General features: G+C 55.1%; 1 protein-coding gene across 3 annotated transcripts in view; it reads left to right on the top strand.

The window, feature by feature from the left end:
• SDK1 (sidekick cell adhesion molecule 1) overlaps positions 1-15,734 on the top strand; it is a 451,634-nt gene that overhangs the window by 284,831 nt on the left and 151,069 nt on the right. For all 3 annotated transcript variants that reach the window (XM_064478731.1, XM_064478730.1, XM_064478729.1), the window contains exons 14-16: positions 1,904-2,051; positions 2,932-3,072; positions 7,560-7,741. In XM_064478731.1, coding sequence (XP_064334801.1) covers positions 1,904-2,051; positions 2,932-3,072; positions 7,560-7,741 — 471 coding nt within the window. The remainder of the gene's footprint in view (positions 1-1,903; positions 2,052-2,931; positions 3,073-7,559; positions 7,742-15,734) is intronic.

Genomic DNA, 15,734 nt, shown 5'->3' with positions numbered 1-15,734 from the left:
GCATCCTAAGGGACGTGAGGTGGATCTCTGTGTGGTTTTGATTTTTTCCCCCATCTTTGGGGGGGAGGTAATTAGGTGTATTTTGTTTATTTATTTGGTACCTTGTACACACTAGGCATGCGCTCTACCACTGAGCTATACCTTCCCCTCGTGTCCCCCCCATTTTTATAGAAGAAGCACAAACAAAATGGAACCACGGTAAGTGGACGAGCTCCAAGTCAACGTTGTTTTCTACTTTTTTTGCTACGTACCAGCCATCTTCAGCATGCAGACTGTATTTGCCTTGGAGCGTGACTTGGCGTGGCCCAGGTTCCCACAGACCAAGTGCAGCCACACTGACACCCGGGAAGCCGCCTTCATCTTCTGTGTTGACAAATGGCTCTCTCCTGAAAGGAGCCTGCTTACAAAGTCAGATCACCGTGAGCTGTTTGAGGCTTCTCGAAGGGTGAACACAGAAATGGGGTGGGTCTTCCGTGGTTAATTGGAGATGCACATGTTGCATTTTCTAAGGAAACATAAAGAGAGGGGGCTCTCATTGGCTATGGGACCACCTATATCACCGTGTGGCGCAAGCCAAGAGCACTCACGCCCAGCTGGCAGTGAGGACTGCATTCCCAGAAAGCCATTTTTGGAAGCAGCTTTATTTGTAATAATTAAAAAGATTCGGCCTTCGTGGCCCAACTGGCACCACGCTTCAGAGCAGCGTGACTTTCTGCTGAGGACTCCTGCTAACAGACTCTGACTCAGGGGTGGACACCCCGTGTGACCGTCCTCAGGTCCTCTGAGAGTCTCTCTTCATCTTGGAGCAGTCAGTGGCAGCGTCCTCACCCATGAAGACCCCAAGTGCGTTTCCGATGAGCCCCAGGTGCAGACTTGTGAGTCCCCACCGTCAGGCCACTGGGTTTCTGCAGACGTGGCTGTGATTTTGTGCGGGTGGTGCAGAGCCTGGCGTCAACTGCAGGCTGAGCTGGGCGTCGTCCAACTCCAGAGTGGAAGTCACACATCACCTCTTTCTGAAAGGGGTTTCTGTGCCACTTCCAAGGAACAGGAAAGACGGCCCGATTTCCACAGGACCCTCCCCCACCCCTGATGTTTCACTTCACTGGTAACTTGAAAATGCAGTTTAGGCTCATGGCAATTCCAAGTGGGAACTGATGGTGGGTGCCGGTTCATCCCAGGGCATCACTGTGCCAAACGATGGGGCAGAAAGCGTGGTTAAACTCCGCAAAGAGACAGTCCTGCAAAGGTGGAGGAGCGGGGCAGAGCCTCCTGAAGCCTTGCCGTGAGAGCCTGCTTGTCTGCCAGAGGCAGTCTTCCGCACCTGCCAGGAAGCTGGGAGGAGAGATAGCCTAACGCGCTGTGAATTCCATTCCGCGTCCCCAGCCAGAGCCGGGCAGGGGCGTGGTGGGATGTGGGCCGCACGCAGATGGTTTGCAAAATTCACAGCCCATCTGTCTTTGTCAAGCTCATTTCCTCTTTTATTAAAATGTTAATGAATATAGTTTTTATTTATCATTTGGTGACATGTGCAGCGTCCTTTTCCGGGAGACAAATCTGCAATCTGCCTGCCCACGTGAGCTGACAGAGAACTTCCCGCTACACATGGAAGGCGGGAAGGGGGAATATTTGGGTTCCATTTTAACTGCCTTATGCAGGTCAAACAAAACATCTCTTTACTCGTTGACAACAGCATGGGGGTGGCGGGGGGCACACTGGACCCCGAGTTACAAGCCAGTCTCCCTGGTGACTGGCCCCAGGACCGTGAGCCTTGGTTTGCCCGCCTGTCTGGGGGGCTCACCACTCCATCTGCCTCACTCAGCAACTGAGTGAGGAACGCATTTGCACTCACTTCTTACCATCCACGTGCTTGCAGGGGTTTGACTTGTGTTGCTGCTTCTTTCAGACTCTCCGTGGAAAGTGCATCTGTCAAACGTCAGCCCCGAGATGACAGGCGTCACCGTGCGTGGCCTGACCCCGGCCCGCACCTACCAGTTCAGAGTGTGCGCTGTGAACCACGTGGGCAAAGGCCAGTACAGCGCCGAGACCAGCAGGTGCGTGGACGCGTGGCCCGTGGCACGGGCACTGGGGGCGATACCCAGCATCGGGTTCAGTGGAGGGGGCCGATCGGAGTGTCAACCTCCGTCCCTTCGTGATGTTGGGAGCCATGAGCAGGAAAGATGTAACAGAGAGAAAGCACAAGGGGTCGCCGGGCGCCCTTCACTGCTGAGGGCAGTTTCTCCGCCCCGGGGTGCCCCGGCCCAGCCGACATAGATCGCTCCCGATAGCACAGCCTTCCGTGCGCCTGCAGTTAGGAGCTTGCCGCGGTGCCGTGCCCTTCACGCTCCCTGACCGCCCACAGGGTGGGTCCTGGTAAACACCTAGCAGGGTGTCAGGAGGGACGCAGAGTGAGTTCCCGTGTCTCCCGGGTGGTCCCGATGCCCCACCGCCCCTACCCCACCCCGGGCGGGCGGCTGCCATTCAGATGTGCCCTGGGGAAGTGCCCGCCCCCACCAACCTGAGCTCTCCCGGGGCTCGAACTGTAGGCTGGCTGAGAGAGCCGGCTGGCTCTGTTCACACTGGGGAGTTTGATACGGGAAATACTGAAAGAACCAAAGAACAGCTTGGAAGGAGGCTCGGACCCAGCCGCGAGCCAGCTCGCTCCGGCTGGAGACCCCCTGGGGTGGCGAGCCCCGTGGGCTGTCCCCACGGGGCGGGGTCACTCCGTGTCTTCCCGGCGGGACTGATGCCCTGCCATGTGGATTTGCTGTGCCTGTGTCACGCCTGTCCCTTCAGTCCGACCGGCTGGGTGTTTTGTTTTATCTGTCACTCAATTTGGGTGAATGGCTCAAGGTTCAGCCAGGTGGAGAAGGCAGACAAGGAGCCTTTGCTTCTGGGCTGATCTCTCGTCCCCTCCCCGTCTTTTCTATTTAGGTTGATGCTACCTGAAGAACCACCCAGTGCTCCCCCGAAAAATATCGTGGCCAGTGGGCGCACCAATCAGTCCATCATGGTCCAGTGGCAGCCGCCCCCAGAAACAGAGCACAACGGGGTGCTGCGGGGGTACATCCTCAGGCAAGTGGCCAGCGGCTGGCCGGCCTCACTCTGTCTTCATAAAGAGCCAAGTATCTGTTCGTAGAGGTCGCAGACTCACATGTCTGTGGGCGCCCAGCTATAATCAAGAGATGCGGGCCAGTTGTCAGGCTCTGGGCGGGTGGGGACTGTAGCAAACTAGAGTGAAAAGGCGACTGTGGGTGGCCTTGCGCCTCCAGCCGTGATGTGTGCACACAAGAAACCAGTATCAGTGGCTGCATTTTGGTGGAAGCATGGACGGGAATTTTATGGATGGGGAGCAGGGTCTGCTGTGCACTGTAAATCCTTCCACTCTAAGTTTTTACCAAGGACATGCATTATTAAGTGTAATGATGTTGAATTAATAATAATGCAATTGATTTAATTATTTGCCTTCTTTTCCCCCATGCTAGTATGTTATTCAGAATTGCCAGGTTGTCCTGTGTTTCAAACAAATTAGACAATCTAGTGTTTTCGGAGGAAGGGTAGAGTTCAGTGTTAGAGCATGTGCTTAGCAGGCATGACGTCCTGGGTTCAACCCCCAGCACCTCCGTTAAAAATAAATAAGTAAATAAACCTAATTACCCTCCCCTTGCAAAAAAAAAAAGAAAATTCATTAAAAAAATTTTAAAACCCAGCTCTTTACATGCAGTCTCACAGGTCTGAAATGTTGGGGATGAAGTCATTATGTTTTGAAACACAAGACAGGCCAGACTCACAGCTACAGGCCGACTCACAGCTCACGGCCCAGGAGCGGCCCGTTTGCTGTCTGTGCCTCAGAAGGGGGGTCGGGTGGAATTAGGCTTCTGAGGACGTTGAGTGACTAGCGCTCGGCTGGGTCGACGGGAGGAACCTCCTTTGGCAAAATTTCTGCTCATTTTGAAATTGCAGTGAAAGTGATCATTTCAGTGGTTTGTCAACACAAGTCAAAAGAAAAAAGTAAAGCAGTGTTAAAAGGATGATTATTAAGTCTCTTCTAATGCACAGTCCAGCGGCGGGCGCCGGTCTGCTAAGGGGCCGTGCGCTGTGGCTCCTTTACCAACCCTGCACGGCAGGAACCCGGGCCTCCGAACGCCTAGCCCCGGCGTGTCCGTCAGCGGGCACGGGGTTCACTCAGGTCTGAGTGGGGAAGTGCAGGGTCTCAGGCCCCTGTGAGAAGGCGCGCGAGAGCTGCTTCTCGAGCTCCTCCGTCTCGCGCAGGGAAGGCGGCTCGTCAGCACGTGTATTGGGTCGTCATCCCGTCATTGTTTCATGCATGTTTATCTGTCACACTCAATATTTGCCTGTCACAACCAATTCCCTCTCCTTTCAAGTTTTTCCTCAAGCGGATGAATTATCCTGCGAATGTGAGCCAGATCATTACTGAGCGCGGCCGTCCCCGGGGCTGCCCTGAGCCCGCACTCGGGCCCCTCTGGTCTCCGTGCCCTCAGCAGTGCGGCCCCATTTCAGGCAGGGGGCGCCTGTGGACCCCACTCTTGTGGATGCTTCCGGACGATTCCCAGGTTCCCTCCGGAAAGCCGCCTGCTGCTTCCCGCCGCTGACGGCTGCGGTTTTCTGTCGTGTTTGTGCCCTGGGTCCGTGCTCATCCCCTAATGAAAATAATTGGCCTCCGCTCTCGGACCAGCCCCTCCACGCTCTCGTCACCCCGGCGGCTGCTGCCCTTTATTTGAGCACACGGGAGGAGAAGTTTCCTTAGGCTCCAGCCGCCAAATAAGGACTTTAAAAGTCAGCCCACAGAGCCAGGCTCGGGTGTGGAGCTCGATAACCAAATGTCTCCGATGCCACGAGGCCCCATCAGGGACAGCACATTTCTCCATCTGGTGGGATTACTCCTGGTAAAAGGATTTTCCACGATGGTGTCAGTTGAGTCGGGCGCTGGAAAAGAGGGCACCTGTATCTGCAGGGGCTTAAATAATGAAGAGCCCGAAGAGGAGGGCACCCTCCCCAAGGCCTGTGAATATCAAAGTTTTCAGAAATTAAAGACCCATGCCAAAGTGAATTTGCTGGGAAACATTTCCGAATAATCCTCCGGTCTGCACATGAGCTCTGTCTGCAAGCGTGTGTCCTCCCGGACACGGTCTGCCTGTCAGACCAACGGCACGATCCGCACAGGAACAAAATGGAAATGCATCTCCGCTGTGGCGCTGGCCGCAGGAAGGAGTCAGAGTGCGCGTGTGGCCATAAAATATTTACAGTAATGGGCAGGGTGTTTCTCTGAGAGGAACAGGGGTTCCTCTCAGGGGTTATGTCCTTTAAAAACATTCTCCTGTTTATGTCCCTGTAAAAAATCATCCTGTTCTGTCTGAGCCGGTCTCCTGGGCAACGCACGCGGCAGCCAGAGGACAATGCCCGCACTTCCATGACTAATTAGGGCCTCCGCAGACACCCCGCGCCTGTTACAGAAGCACCCTGAGCTGCTGGTCAGAAGGGCCGCGCTGCCCGCCGCGGAGGGGAGAGCCACCCGTCTGCGGGATGTGGATTCCGCGGCCAGCTTGGCACAACCGCATCAGGGGGCCCCAGGCAAAGGTGCAGGCAAGCTTGGTTTCTTGTAACTCAAGGGTCTCTCTCAGCAAACTTCCTAGAAGAGCAGTGTTTCCAGAAAAGGAAATATTGAGGGGGCCCTTCACATGGTCACAGCTCCTTTGCCCCCACTGTTTCATTTCACCCCTGCAACAGCCCTGTGAGATGCCGTTTTTATTAAGTCATTCGAGGGAGGAGGAGACCCAGGCTTAGAGACATTAGGAATTTGCTTGAGATCACCCAGCTCAGAAGGCCTCCTCCCAGCCTCAGTCTTCGGGAACTGCTTTCTTTGCTTTTCCCTGGTATGTGCATCATATAGTGAAATGAGTGCTTCAGAAGCGGTGACGCCCAGCGTGTGTCATGTTGGTAACCCATGGTCCTGGGTACCAGTCACGTGCCAGGTTAATTGGGTCCCAGTGTGGGCATGGAGCCAACATTTACCTGTTCCAAGTGGCTAACGGTTGCGGTGCCGTTTATTTTAAAAGTGTGTTTTGTAGTTGGGGAAATGTCTGGCATGTGGGTTACCGCAGAGCGAGCCTTTCTGCTGTTGTCCACGGCCCGGGGGACAGACCACCAGGCTAGAGGAAGGAACCGAACCCCACCGCCAGTGGCACCCACGCCTGCTCTGTGCAGGCAGGTCAGAGAAGGCCTGCCGACCCGGCAGGGTTGGGGTTGGTGGAAGAGGAAGCGGACGTGGGCTGTTACGTTCACTTTCGTCTTTGCCCGTCACAAGGGACACTGTCCGTCCAGCGCCCGGCGCCGGGCACACTGCAGGTGGGAGGCCGGGGAGGCCTGGGCGTCTGTGCTGCTTACAGGTTGCCTGCTGACGATCGTTTATTTTCCTGCCCAACAGGCCTTCCCGCATACAAGGGGTCTGTAGCAGGAAGGGGTAAAAGCTCAGAAAACCCTGATTTTCACGAAGAACCTTTCCTGCCGTGTTCGTACCTCCCGGTACATTTCCAGCCAGCATTCTCTTTGCAGGGGGGCTGTTTCCCAGTCCAGGCCTGGGTTTCGGGGTCTTTTTCCTTTCCGAGGACGGCAGCCCTGCTGACACCCTGGTCCGCGAGGTGTGGACCGATCGGTCTCCTGCTGCTTCTCTGGTTCTGTCCTCCGTCTCCTCCCTTCGCCCCGGCACACAGAGCTGCGTCTTCCCGAGGCAAGAGCCAGTTTTAGGTAGAAATGGGATGCTTCAGGGAGCGGCATGATGACTGAGGAGATGGCTCCCAGTGCACAAGCCCTGCACTTTACCAGGGAACCGAGGAACTTCTCCAAATGAGATCATGGAAAACGTCCGCTCCTCAGAATAACGGGACGGAAGTCCTTTCGTTGTACGAGTAACGATTTCCCAGCTGATACATTTTCTGTGTCCAGAGCCGTGTGTAACTGTTTTAAATAAATACAACTTTAAATCTCTGCCATTATTACACCACAGAGCATACCACACTGTGCTCTCAGAGGTCCCCTAAAAAGCAGTTCATCACACTCAGCGTGGGATTGGTCTTTTAGGAGTATGAACACCTTTTAAAGCCACTCCTAACGCCGGGACTGCATGAACAAATGCAGCTGGGAGCTCGCCCCACGGAGACCGAGAGGCCGCGTGCTTGCTTCTCTGCCACGTTTCACAGTCACAGGAGGAAGGGACCGCGCCCCCTGATTTACAGCAACACCCCGGCAGAAGCCACATCTGGAGTTTTGGTGCTGCGTCACCGTACTCCTCGGACAACTTAGACTTAAAAAGCTATCATTTCCCCTGAACCTTAACAGTTGAAACGTCAGTTCTGCCGGGCCCCGCGCTCAGCACCACGGTGAGATTAGATTACACCTCTTGTAACAGTTGATGTAGACGGAGTGGTGTCTGGGGCTGACCTCTCAGCTTTCCTTTTATTACTTCCGTTTTCCTCTGACCACGTTTGGTGACTTTGGGTAAAGCCAGGTCCTGGCTCAGATCACTTCTCTCCGGTCTGACGCAGGTACCGCCTGGCTGGCCTCCCGGGGACGCACCAGCAGAGGAACATCACCAGCCCGGAGGTCAGCTACTGCCTGGTGACGGAGCTGATCATCTGGACCCAGTATGAGATTCAGGTGGCCGCGTACAACGGGGCGGGCCTGGGCGTCTTCAGCAGAGCGGTGACCGAGTACACCTTACAAGGCGGTAAGCTTGCTCTCCCTAAGGCGGCAGCATCTTCGCTGCGGCGCAGGGTTTGCAGAGTTTGATTGGAGCAGGTTAAAAATTGAGACAGAGGGTTCGGTCCCCTGGGAAGGAAATAGGAGATTAATCACGTATTTAATCTCTCCATTGATTCCAAAACCATCGCAACACTGTAGAAGGAAACATGCTGTTGTAACTGCTTTTTTCTGGTCACTAAGGACAGGACTTTAAGTAGCCTGCTTGTTCTTGAAAAGTTCTGTGGGGTTGAATTCTGTCGATTTTTTTCTAACGGGGTAAGAGTGTGTTTTTCAGTAAAGCTGGCCGTGGAGTCCCGTGTGAAACTGTTGAGTGGTTTTCAAAAGATGAAGATTATTCAAAATAAATTTTGCTGAGTGAGGTAACATGGAGTTTGCAGCTTGGTGTTCGCCCCGAGCCCCACTTTGGTTTTCTTTTTCAGTTGCTCAAGCAATTTACTGGATCAAGAGAAACTCCTCCCCACCCCCAGCCCCCCCCCCCCAAAATGACCAGGCAGAACATGGCGAAGACGTGAGGCCCAGCACTGTTATTTTCAGGCTTTCTAGAGCTTTCTACCGATTCAGGAAAGCTTCAGCTTTCTGCTGACTCTTCCAGTGCTTTCTGAAGGAGCTGAGTTTTGGCCCTGGGGAGGGCGGGGCGCTCCGTTACATCTTCCACGTCCGCATTTCACTCCTAATGCTCTCAGCAGTGATAGACCCTCCCTCTCTCGACACACGCCCGTGTGCCCACCGCGGCCCAGAGCCTTGCCCGGGGAGGCGCTTCGCGCAGAAACCCTACCACCTGCTTCCACTCAGCAGTCTCACTGTCTCCGGACTTGCAGGTGCGATTTTATTTGCTTAGGCGTTTTTATTGCTACCAGGCCTTGACCTTTGTCAAACGAGGAGGTTTCTAACTGCCCGCCTCTCTCCCCAAGTCAGGCCGGAGCCCTAACATTCCCTGACACCACACACTGTTATTATCGCCCCTTGCTGATTGGCTGTCTGCTGTCGTCCGTGAGTCCATAAGTCCTCCTGTGCAGATGACGCACAGTCAGCTCCGCGTGCACAGGGCTGGGCAGAAACTCTCAGCGTGCAGGATGACCAGGGGGGTCTGCTTATCTGCCAGCGATTCTGGATCACTCTCTGGAAAGTGGAAATAGCTGAAAACCTGGACAGTCAATGTTTGTTTTAATTAGTCTGTTTAATAAAATAACAATCAATTCGGAAACACTTAAAATGACAGCTACTGCTGTTAATGGGCCCCTGTTAGTACTAACCACGTGGCTTCCTGGTGCTATGGGCGCGTGTGCGTTCTGGGCGGGCAGAGGGGAGAGGGGCCACGAGGCCACGGAGCTGGGCCTTCATCGCTGGGGAGCCCCGGGTGACATGACAAAAATGCCGTGTTAGGAGGAGGGACCTGCTGGTGGGCGAGGCCAGCGGGGAGTGAGGATGTGGGCAGTGACCCGGAGACAGGAGAGCGCTTCTGTGACTGAGAAGTAGTGAGCCCCAGTGCCCCTAGCCTGGCGCTGGCGGGGATGAGGGCACAGGGTGGGCTTGGGGGTCCTTTGTGGTTTCTAAAGGCCTCATGTGTACTGGGTCTGGTGAGCCTCCAGCCTGTCCAGCGTGCGGGTGGAGCCCTCGCCCAAAGCCTCCCGTCCGGGGACAGGGGACGGGGCGGGGGAACTGGGCAGGGACTGGGCGGGCCCCGGCGGGCCCCGGCACTCACTCGGATTGCCTGCAGCTTTGGGGTAGAGCAGGACACATTGTTTGCCGCCGCTCATGCAGTAGGAAGCTGAGTGCTCACCAGCTGAGGTCTGAGGTCGCTTGCTGACCGCCGGAGCAGCACCAACAGCAGGTCTCCTGAGTCCGAGCCGTGTGTTCTGGGCGCCGTCGGCACCTCTGATGTCACTGGGGCTCCCCGGGAGGTTCCGGCCTGATGGGGCAGCCAGGCTGCCCAGGCTCGTGGGTCTGGATGGCAGCTGGGCTGCTGTCTCTGCCCGGAGCATCTGTGGACACTTGCCACCAGTGGGTGAGGACCTGACTTCCTCTAGCTCTTTGTGCAGATAAGGCTCCTACTCTCTCTCTTTTTATCTGGTCTTGAGCTGATGCTCCCCTGACTGATGCTCCCCTGACTGATGCTCCCCTGACTGATGCTGGGTGTGTGGTTTCCGCATCTGCCATCAGCCCGGGCAGCGGGGTGGCAGGTGTTGCAGCCCAGGGCCCCAGGCAGGTCTCAGGGGCACCGGGGATGTGCTCACCACTCGCATCCTCGCTCACCCCGGGGCGCTTCTGCTCTGACGTCTCAGAGACCCCCCGTGTGTACCTGATGGCCGCTGTGGTCCCCTCCCAACCCGAGCGTGGGCGCGGGAAGCGTGCGTCCCTTTGGGGGATGCAGCCTGTTTCTCTGTGCGGGATGTGACTTCCTGTGTGCTCTGTGTGGTCACTGTGGAACGCGCTCTGTCATTTGATGCTCTGCTTCCAGGCACTGCCTGGGCCCTCGGTCACCACAGAGCTGCTCCAGCTGTGACGGCCCTGACACTTCCCCAGGAAGCACCGCCGCCCTGTCCCTCCTTTGTGTGCGGGACACACCTGAGCCCAGGACAGACCCGATCGGGGGCGAGTCCCTTGCTGACCACGGCGTTGGGACCCTGGCCCTAGGACTAAGCACTTGGCAGGTGCCAGGAGGCTGCATGGCGGGGAAGGCGGCTGGGCGAGTATGAGGGAGCACTGACCACGAGCCTGGCTCTGGAGTGGACGGCTCCGTCAAACGGATCAAAAGCGACCTGCCTAGAAGGTAATATATCTGGAAGAAAAATGGCGACAGTGAGGAGCCAGGACTAACCTAGGGAGACAAAGAGGGGGCTGGCGTGCTTGTGAGATGTCTGTGCACACACACGTGCACACACACGCACACACATACACACCCACACACCCTTCTGTGCCCGTGGCCCTTTCCCAGAGTCCGTAAGGCCTGACTCTTACTATTTACTACTCATCTGCCATCAAGAAACGCATGAGCTTTCCCGAGCCTCTGCTTTTCCCGTCTGTGAAGCCGTGACGCTGCTGCCTGTCCCGCTGCCTCTGGGGCAGCTGTGAGGAGAGAGAGGCGGGACGCGTGGAAAGGCCCTGGAAACGCTGTGACCTGACTCCCTGCAGCCTGTAGTCCTCCTGCTCGGACGGTGACCAGTATCTCCTGGGGCATTTAAATGTTTCCATCGTGAGACAGAAAGAAATTTGGAGTCAGCTTCTCTGCTAATAGTAAAATCAAGAACACGGACATTCGGGAATTGATGTGAGTGCCTACTGTGTGCTCGGTTCTGTGCAAGGGGCCCCGGCACTGAGAGTGGAGGGGACGCCGGTCACAAAATCACACCGGGGGACTGGCAGCCCTGCCCGGAGCAGAGACTAACCCTGGTGCAGCCAGGGCGAGGGCTGGAGCCACATCCGACCTCACTCCTGGGTGGCTGCTCCCCGCTCCCCCACAGCATCGGCACTGGTGACGTGCTTCAAAGGCTCGCCAGTCAGGACGCTAGAGGAACATGCTATCGACGTGAAGCCACCTTTGAAAGGGTTGTTCTTGGGCTCTGCGTGGTGGGACCGCATCAGGGGAGTGAGTGTGCAGCCGTCTGTATTGGTTGGGAATGGAGGAGCCCAGTTGCTAGAAACAGACCCCAAATAACAGTAGCTTAAAGGAAATGGAGGTGTGTTTTTAATCCTTCTCACACCAGAGTGGGCAGTGGGCTCTGTGGAGTCCTAGAGGTAGCTCCTTGGTCACCAGCACATCAAGCTCCTCCTTTTTGCTTTGCCATCTCTACATTTGCCTCGTGGGCACAAGCTGACTACTGTGGTACCAGCCATCATGTCTACATTCTAGAGGGAGGAAGGCACAGATACGCCTTGAGGCCAAGTAACCTAGGGTGCCCGCCTTTGAAGGACTTCCTTGGAATTCCCATCTGCCGCTGACTTATGCTTACCATTCGTGGGCTGTCTGTGCCAGAGAGCTGGACACCCATGTGTCCTTCATTAAGGAAGGAAGGGGGAAAGGGCAGTGGATGGCGGCTGGCAGTCTCTGCCCCACCTGGGACAGTGGCTCCTGCCAAGGGTTAGACCCAGAGGATGTATAATTTCTAGATATAAACCTGTGACAGCCCGTCTCATGGCTGCCCAGACAGAGTGCCTCACAGTCCTCCACAATCAGCCACAGCTGCAAACCACACCTGCCCTGGACCCCTCGGCCGCAGACTCCACTCTCGGCAACTCTGCTCGGGCCACTGCTGGCTGTGTTTTCCACCGGGACCCTTCTCGGGGCCCTTGGCGTGTCCCAGGGCCACTAGCAGCCAGTGCTGAGAAGCCTGGGGGGCTGAGCCAGTCCTGGAAGCTGAAAAGGGAGTCATTAAAATGCTTGTATATTAAAGGGAACAGGAATGACTCCTAGGGTTCGTTTTTTGTCAGCCTAATTTGGGAAGTTATTGGAATGAATGTAAACATAATTCTGGCGTCAATCAGGAGACTGAGGAGGAGCCGGGAGGACTCAGCCTCAGAAGACTGAAGCTTCTGTCTGGCCAGCCGAATTTTCCTTCCCCCCTTAGCCTGGATCCAGGGGGGAGGGAGACGTAACTTGTCTTGACTTGGGTAAGGCTCCTCTAGAGAAGGTCTGGGGAGCCGGGGGAGCCGGTGCGGCTGCTGCTCGTGGGCAGGGAGCGCGGTGCACAGGCACCTCCAGGAGGGCTTCTGAATGACGCAGTGTCGGCCCCGGGAGGACTGCGGGCACGCGGGCTGCTCTCGCGGGTGCCAGCCAGCAGCAGGAACGCAGGGACGAGGGGACCACAAAGCTGGTGCCCCAGGAAGGAAGCGTCCTCCAGCTCCTGCAGCCCACGTTTTTGGTCTCAAATGCACCTCCATCAAGGCAGCTCCTGAAGGAAGATGAGCACATTATTCCACCTTGATCCCCGAGGTGATCTGAACCCACATCCACCTGCCACACACCCTGTGTTTCTTTTCAGCCCCGTTTATCACTGAGATGTGTTAAACCCCTGGTGCATCTGCTCCGGCTCCCTGCAGTTCTCAGCGTGACGAGTGCCTGGACCCGCAGCGGTTATTTAGCCCAGACTTCCTCAGCTCCCCAGCGTTTCATACCCCGCTCGCCCCCCATCCCTCAGGGCCTTGCCCACCAGTCCCATTTAATAGGTTTTGTGAACCCAGCCTTGTGACCTTTTCTGCTCTAGGATTTTAAAATGTGACAGATGCACTTACACATCAAGCGGCAGAACTGGAACACAGCTCCAGCCAAGGGAGCGCTCCAGGGGCCGCGGGGGGACGTGTCCCTCGCCACAGCAGCCGGGGCTGGAGGTTCCAGCTGACGTGGGGCCCACTTGTCAGATCTCCACTGCGATTACCCAGAATGAAATGGAAAACAGCTTACTGGAGAATTCTTTCAAACCGCTTCCAGAAATCAGTGTTTTGGGTTTCAAGTGGAAAAAGCTATCGAATGTAAGTTCTGCATACATGAACGCCCAGGGTAATTACCAGCATTTTTCTCACTGCCAGCGTCCACTTCAGCAACTTTCTAACCACCTGGCACAGGAGGGAGGGACGGGACTGTAGTCGATGAAGCAACCAGTGCTTCAAGTTTGATGCTGATGCCGGGTTCGGTTCCCAGTCAATTTTTGTTGAAAATTGTTCAGCTAACAGTGAAAGACACGTGAAAAAGTAACGTCCCCCCGCGGTTCTCAGTGAACCTGAGTGTGGGCTCCTATGCACCGTGAGGTATGGGGTGTAATAGGGGAGGGTTCTGTCCTCAGAGGAGCCAGCGCAGATTAGCAAACATCTCTCCCTTCTAAAATGTGCCCATTAAGATACAGCTATGTTCAATTTCTTTTAATAACATAAAATGGAAAGGAATCTGAAAAGAAAAAAATATATGTATATGTATAACTGAACGCTTTGGTGTACACCTGAAACTAATATTGCAAATCAACTACACTTCAATAAAAAAATTTTTTTAAGTTTTAACACCCCCCCCCCCCGCAAAAAAAGATGCAGCCATGGGGGGAGGGTATAGCTCAGTGTTAGAGCACGTGCTTAGCATGCACAAGGTCCTGGATTTTAGTAAATAAATAAACCTAGCTCCCCCACCCTGAAAAAAAAAGGAAAAAAATTTTAAAAGATGCAGATGTCGGTTTTCTTATAAAGGGTCCAAAGACAAATGATACTATAAATCATCATTTTGAGCACACCAAAGTTTTACTCTTCCCAGTTTTATTTATCACGTTTCTTCTTAACTGGCATTTTTGTGTCATAATGATTTATTCTGGTTTCAGAGCATTACCTTCTAATGAAAGGGAAATATTTATTGTTTAAAGAGAAATGGAAAAAAAAAAAAAACAAACCTTTGGTTATCCACATTTCCGAAAACTCAGTAAAAGCCCCCGAAGGTTCACTTGGGGTTTGAAAGGTTTTCTAGAGCGAGGAGTGTAAGCGAAGCCTCTGCTTGCGGGCTGTGTTCTCACCTCGTCTTGGGAAGTTCTCAGTGTGGCAGATGACGCCCGAAAGATGTGCTTCTCGACCCGTAAGACTTCCTTCTGGACCTCAGGGTGCACCTGCGGAGCAGGATCGCGTGTGATGCTGCCAGCACCACCTCAGGCGCTGCGTGGGAACTGACCCCCAGGTGCAGGGGCGCTCCGTTAGGCGTGGGCTCCGTTGCCGTCTGCCGCTCAGCCCCTGCCGGGGGACGGCTGAGTCCCAGCCCCTGATCTGCGCCGGGAAAGGCTGGGCGAGACTTCGCCCCTCAGCTGCCGCTGGAGACGCCCGGACGAGTCAGACCCACCTGAAACGACGGGCCGGCGCGCTCCCCACAGCCTGGGGGCGCTTGGAGGGCAGGGGCCGCTCTGATCTGCCTCATTCATAGCTGCATCCCCATCCAAGCACAGCGCCTGGCGCGTCAGCGAACACAGCGTAAGCCGATGTCCGTCTCCGCTTCCCACGCCACGCGCGCGGGCTCCCCGGCTCTGCCGACGCCCGGCCGCCTCTCCCGGGCCTCCTCCTCGTCCCTCGGCTCTCAGGAAAGCCAGGCGCCTGCCTGCCTCGCCCCACGCTGTACCTGCCCAACTAAAAGCCGGCCCCAGATGCTTTCGCCTCGATGCCTGGCACATAGAGAACTGGGAAAAATAAGTTCAGAAGGGGACGCACAAAGCTTTTTAAGTGGTAAGATAGTTTCTTATGCAGGCTGTTTGAGAAAGATTATTTGTCCCAGATTTGTTATCCGAATTAGAGATGTCTGATGCAGTGAGAACATTCAGCTAAATCGAAACTGCAGGAACCACAGCCACACGGGAACTCGGCCGCAGCCGGCGACAAGCCGGAGGCAGCCACACTGCCCGGCACAAGTTGTGATGTGTCTGTCCCCACAGCAAGGTGTCTCCAGTGATCCCTCCACATGATGAGCTGCTTCTCTCCAGCTGGAAGGCATTTCATTCTGTGGGGTCCCCTGGAGAAGTAGATGCCCACGAATTCGGGGTCGAAGCTTCGTCCCTGATACTTGAAATCATGTACTTTTAGGATAGTGAAAAACCAGTGTGTGGTTGTGGGGAAGACGTGGGGGTCCAGGCGCCCGTGCACGGTGTGGATTTGCTGGGAGCAGCCATCCTGCCAGCGGGTCCACTCCCAGCGAACGGAAGGCGAGCAGAGGACGAGACACTTTTCTAGGCAGAGGGGACCCTGAGTGTTCACGGGCCAGGCTGCTCACAGCCAGGAAGACCGACCTTGCCCTGGAGGGTGATGAGAGATGAAATGCTATTGCATAAGGCACTGAGGTGTCATGGCTTATCTATGATAGGTAAGATAGCGTTTCTTTTTTATTCTTTTAAATTGAGGTACAGTCGATTTACAATGCTGCGTTAATTTCTGGTGCACAGCATAGTGATTCAGTTATACACACATATATTCCTTTTCATAGTCTTTTTTATTATAGGCCATTACAAGGT

Source organism: Camelus dromedarius, chromosome 24, assembly GCF_036321535.1.
Source record: "Camelus dromedarius isolate mCamDro1 chromosome 24, mCamDro1.pat, whole genome shotgun sequence".
Taxonomy (NCBI): Eukaryota; Metazoa; Chordata; class Mammalia; order Artiodactyla; family Camelidae; genus Camelus; species Camelus dromedarius.
The sequence above is the reverse complement of the archived record's forward strand: the minus strand, read 5'-3'. Positions and strand labels throughout refer to the sequence as shown.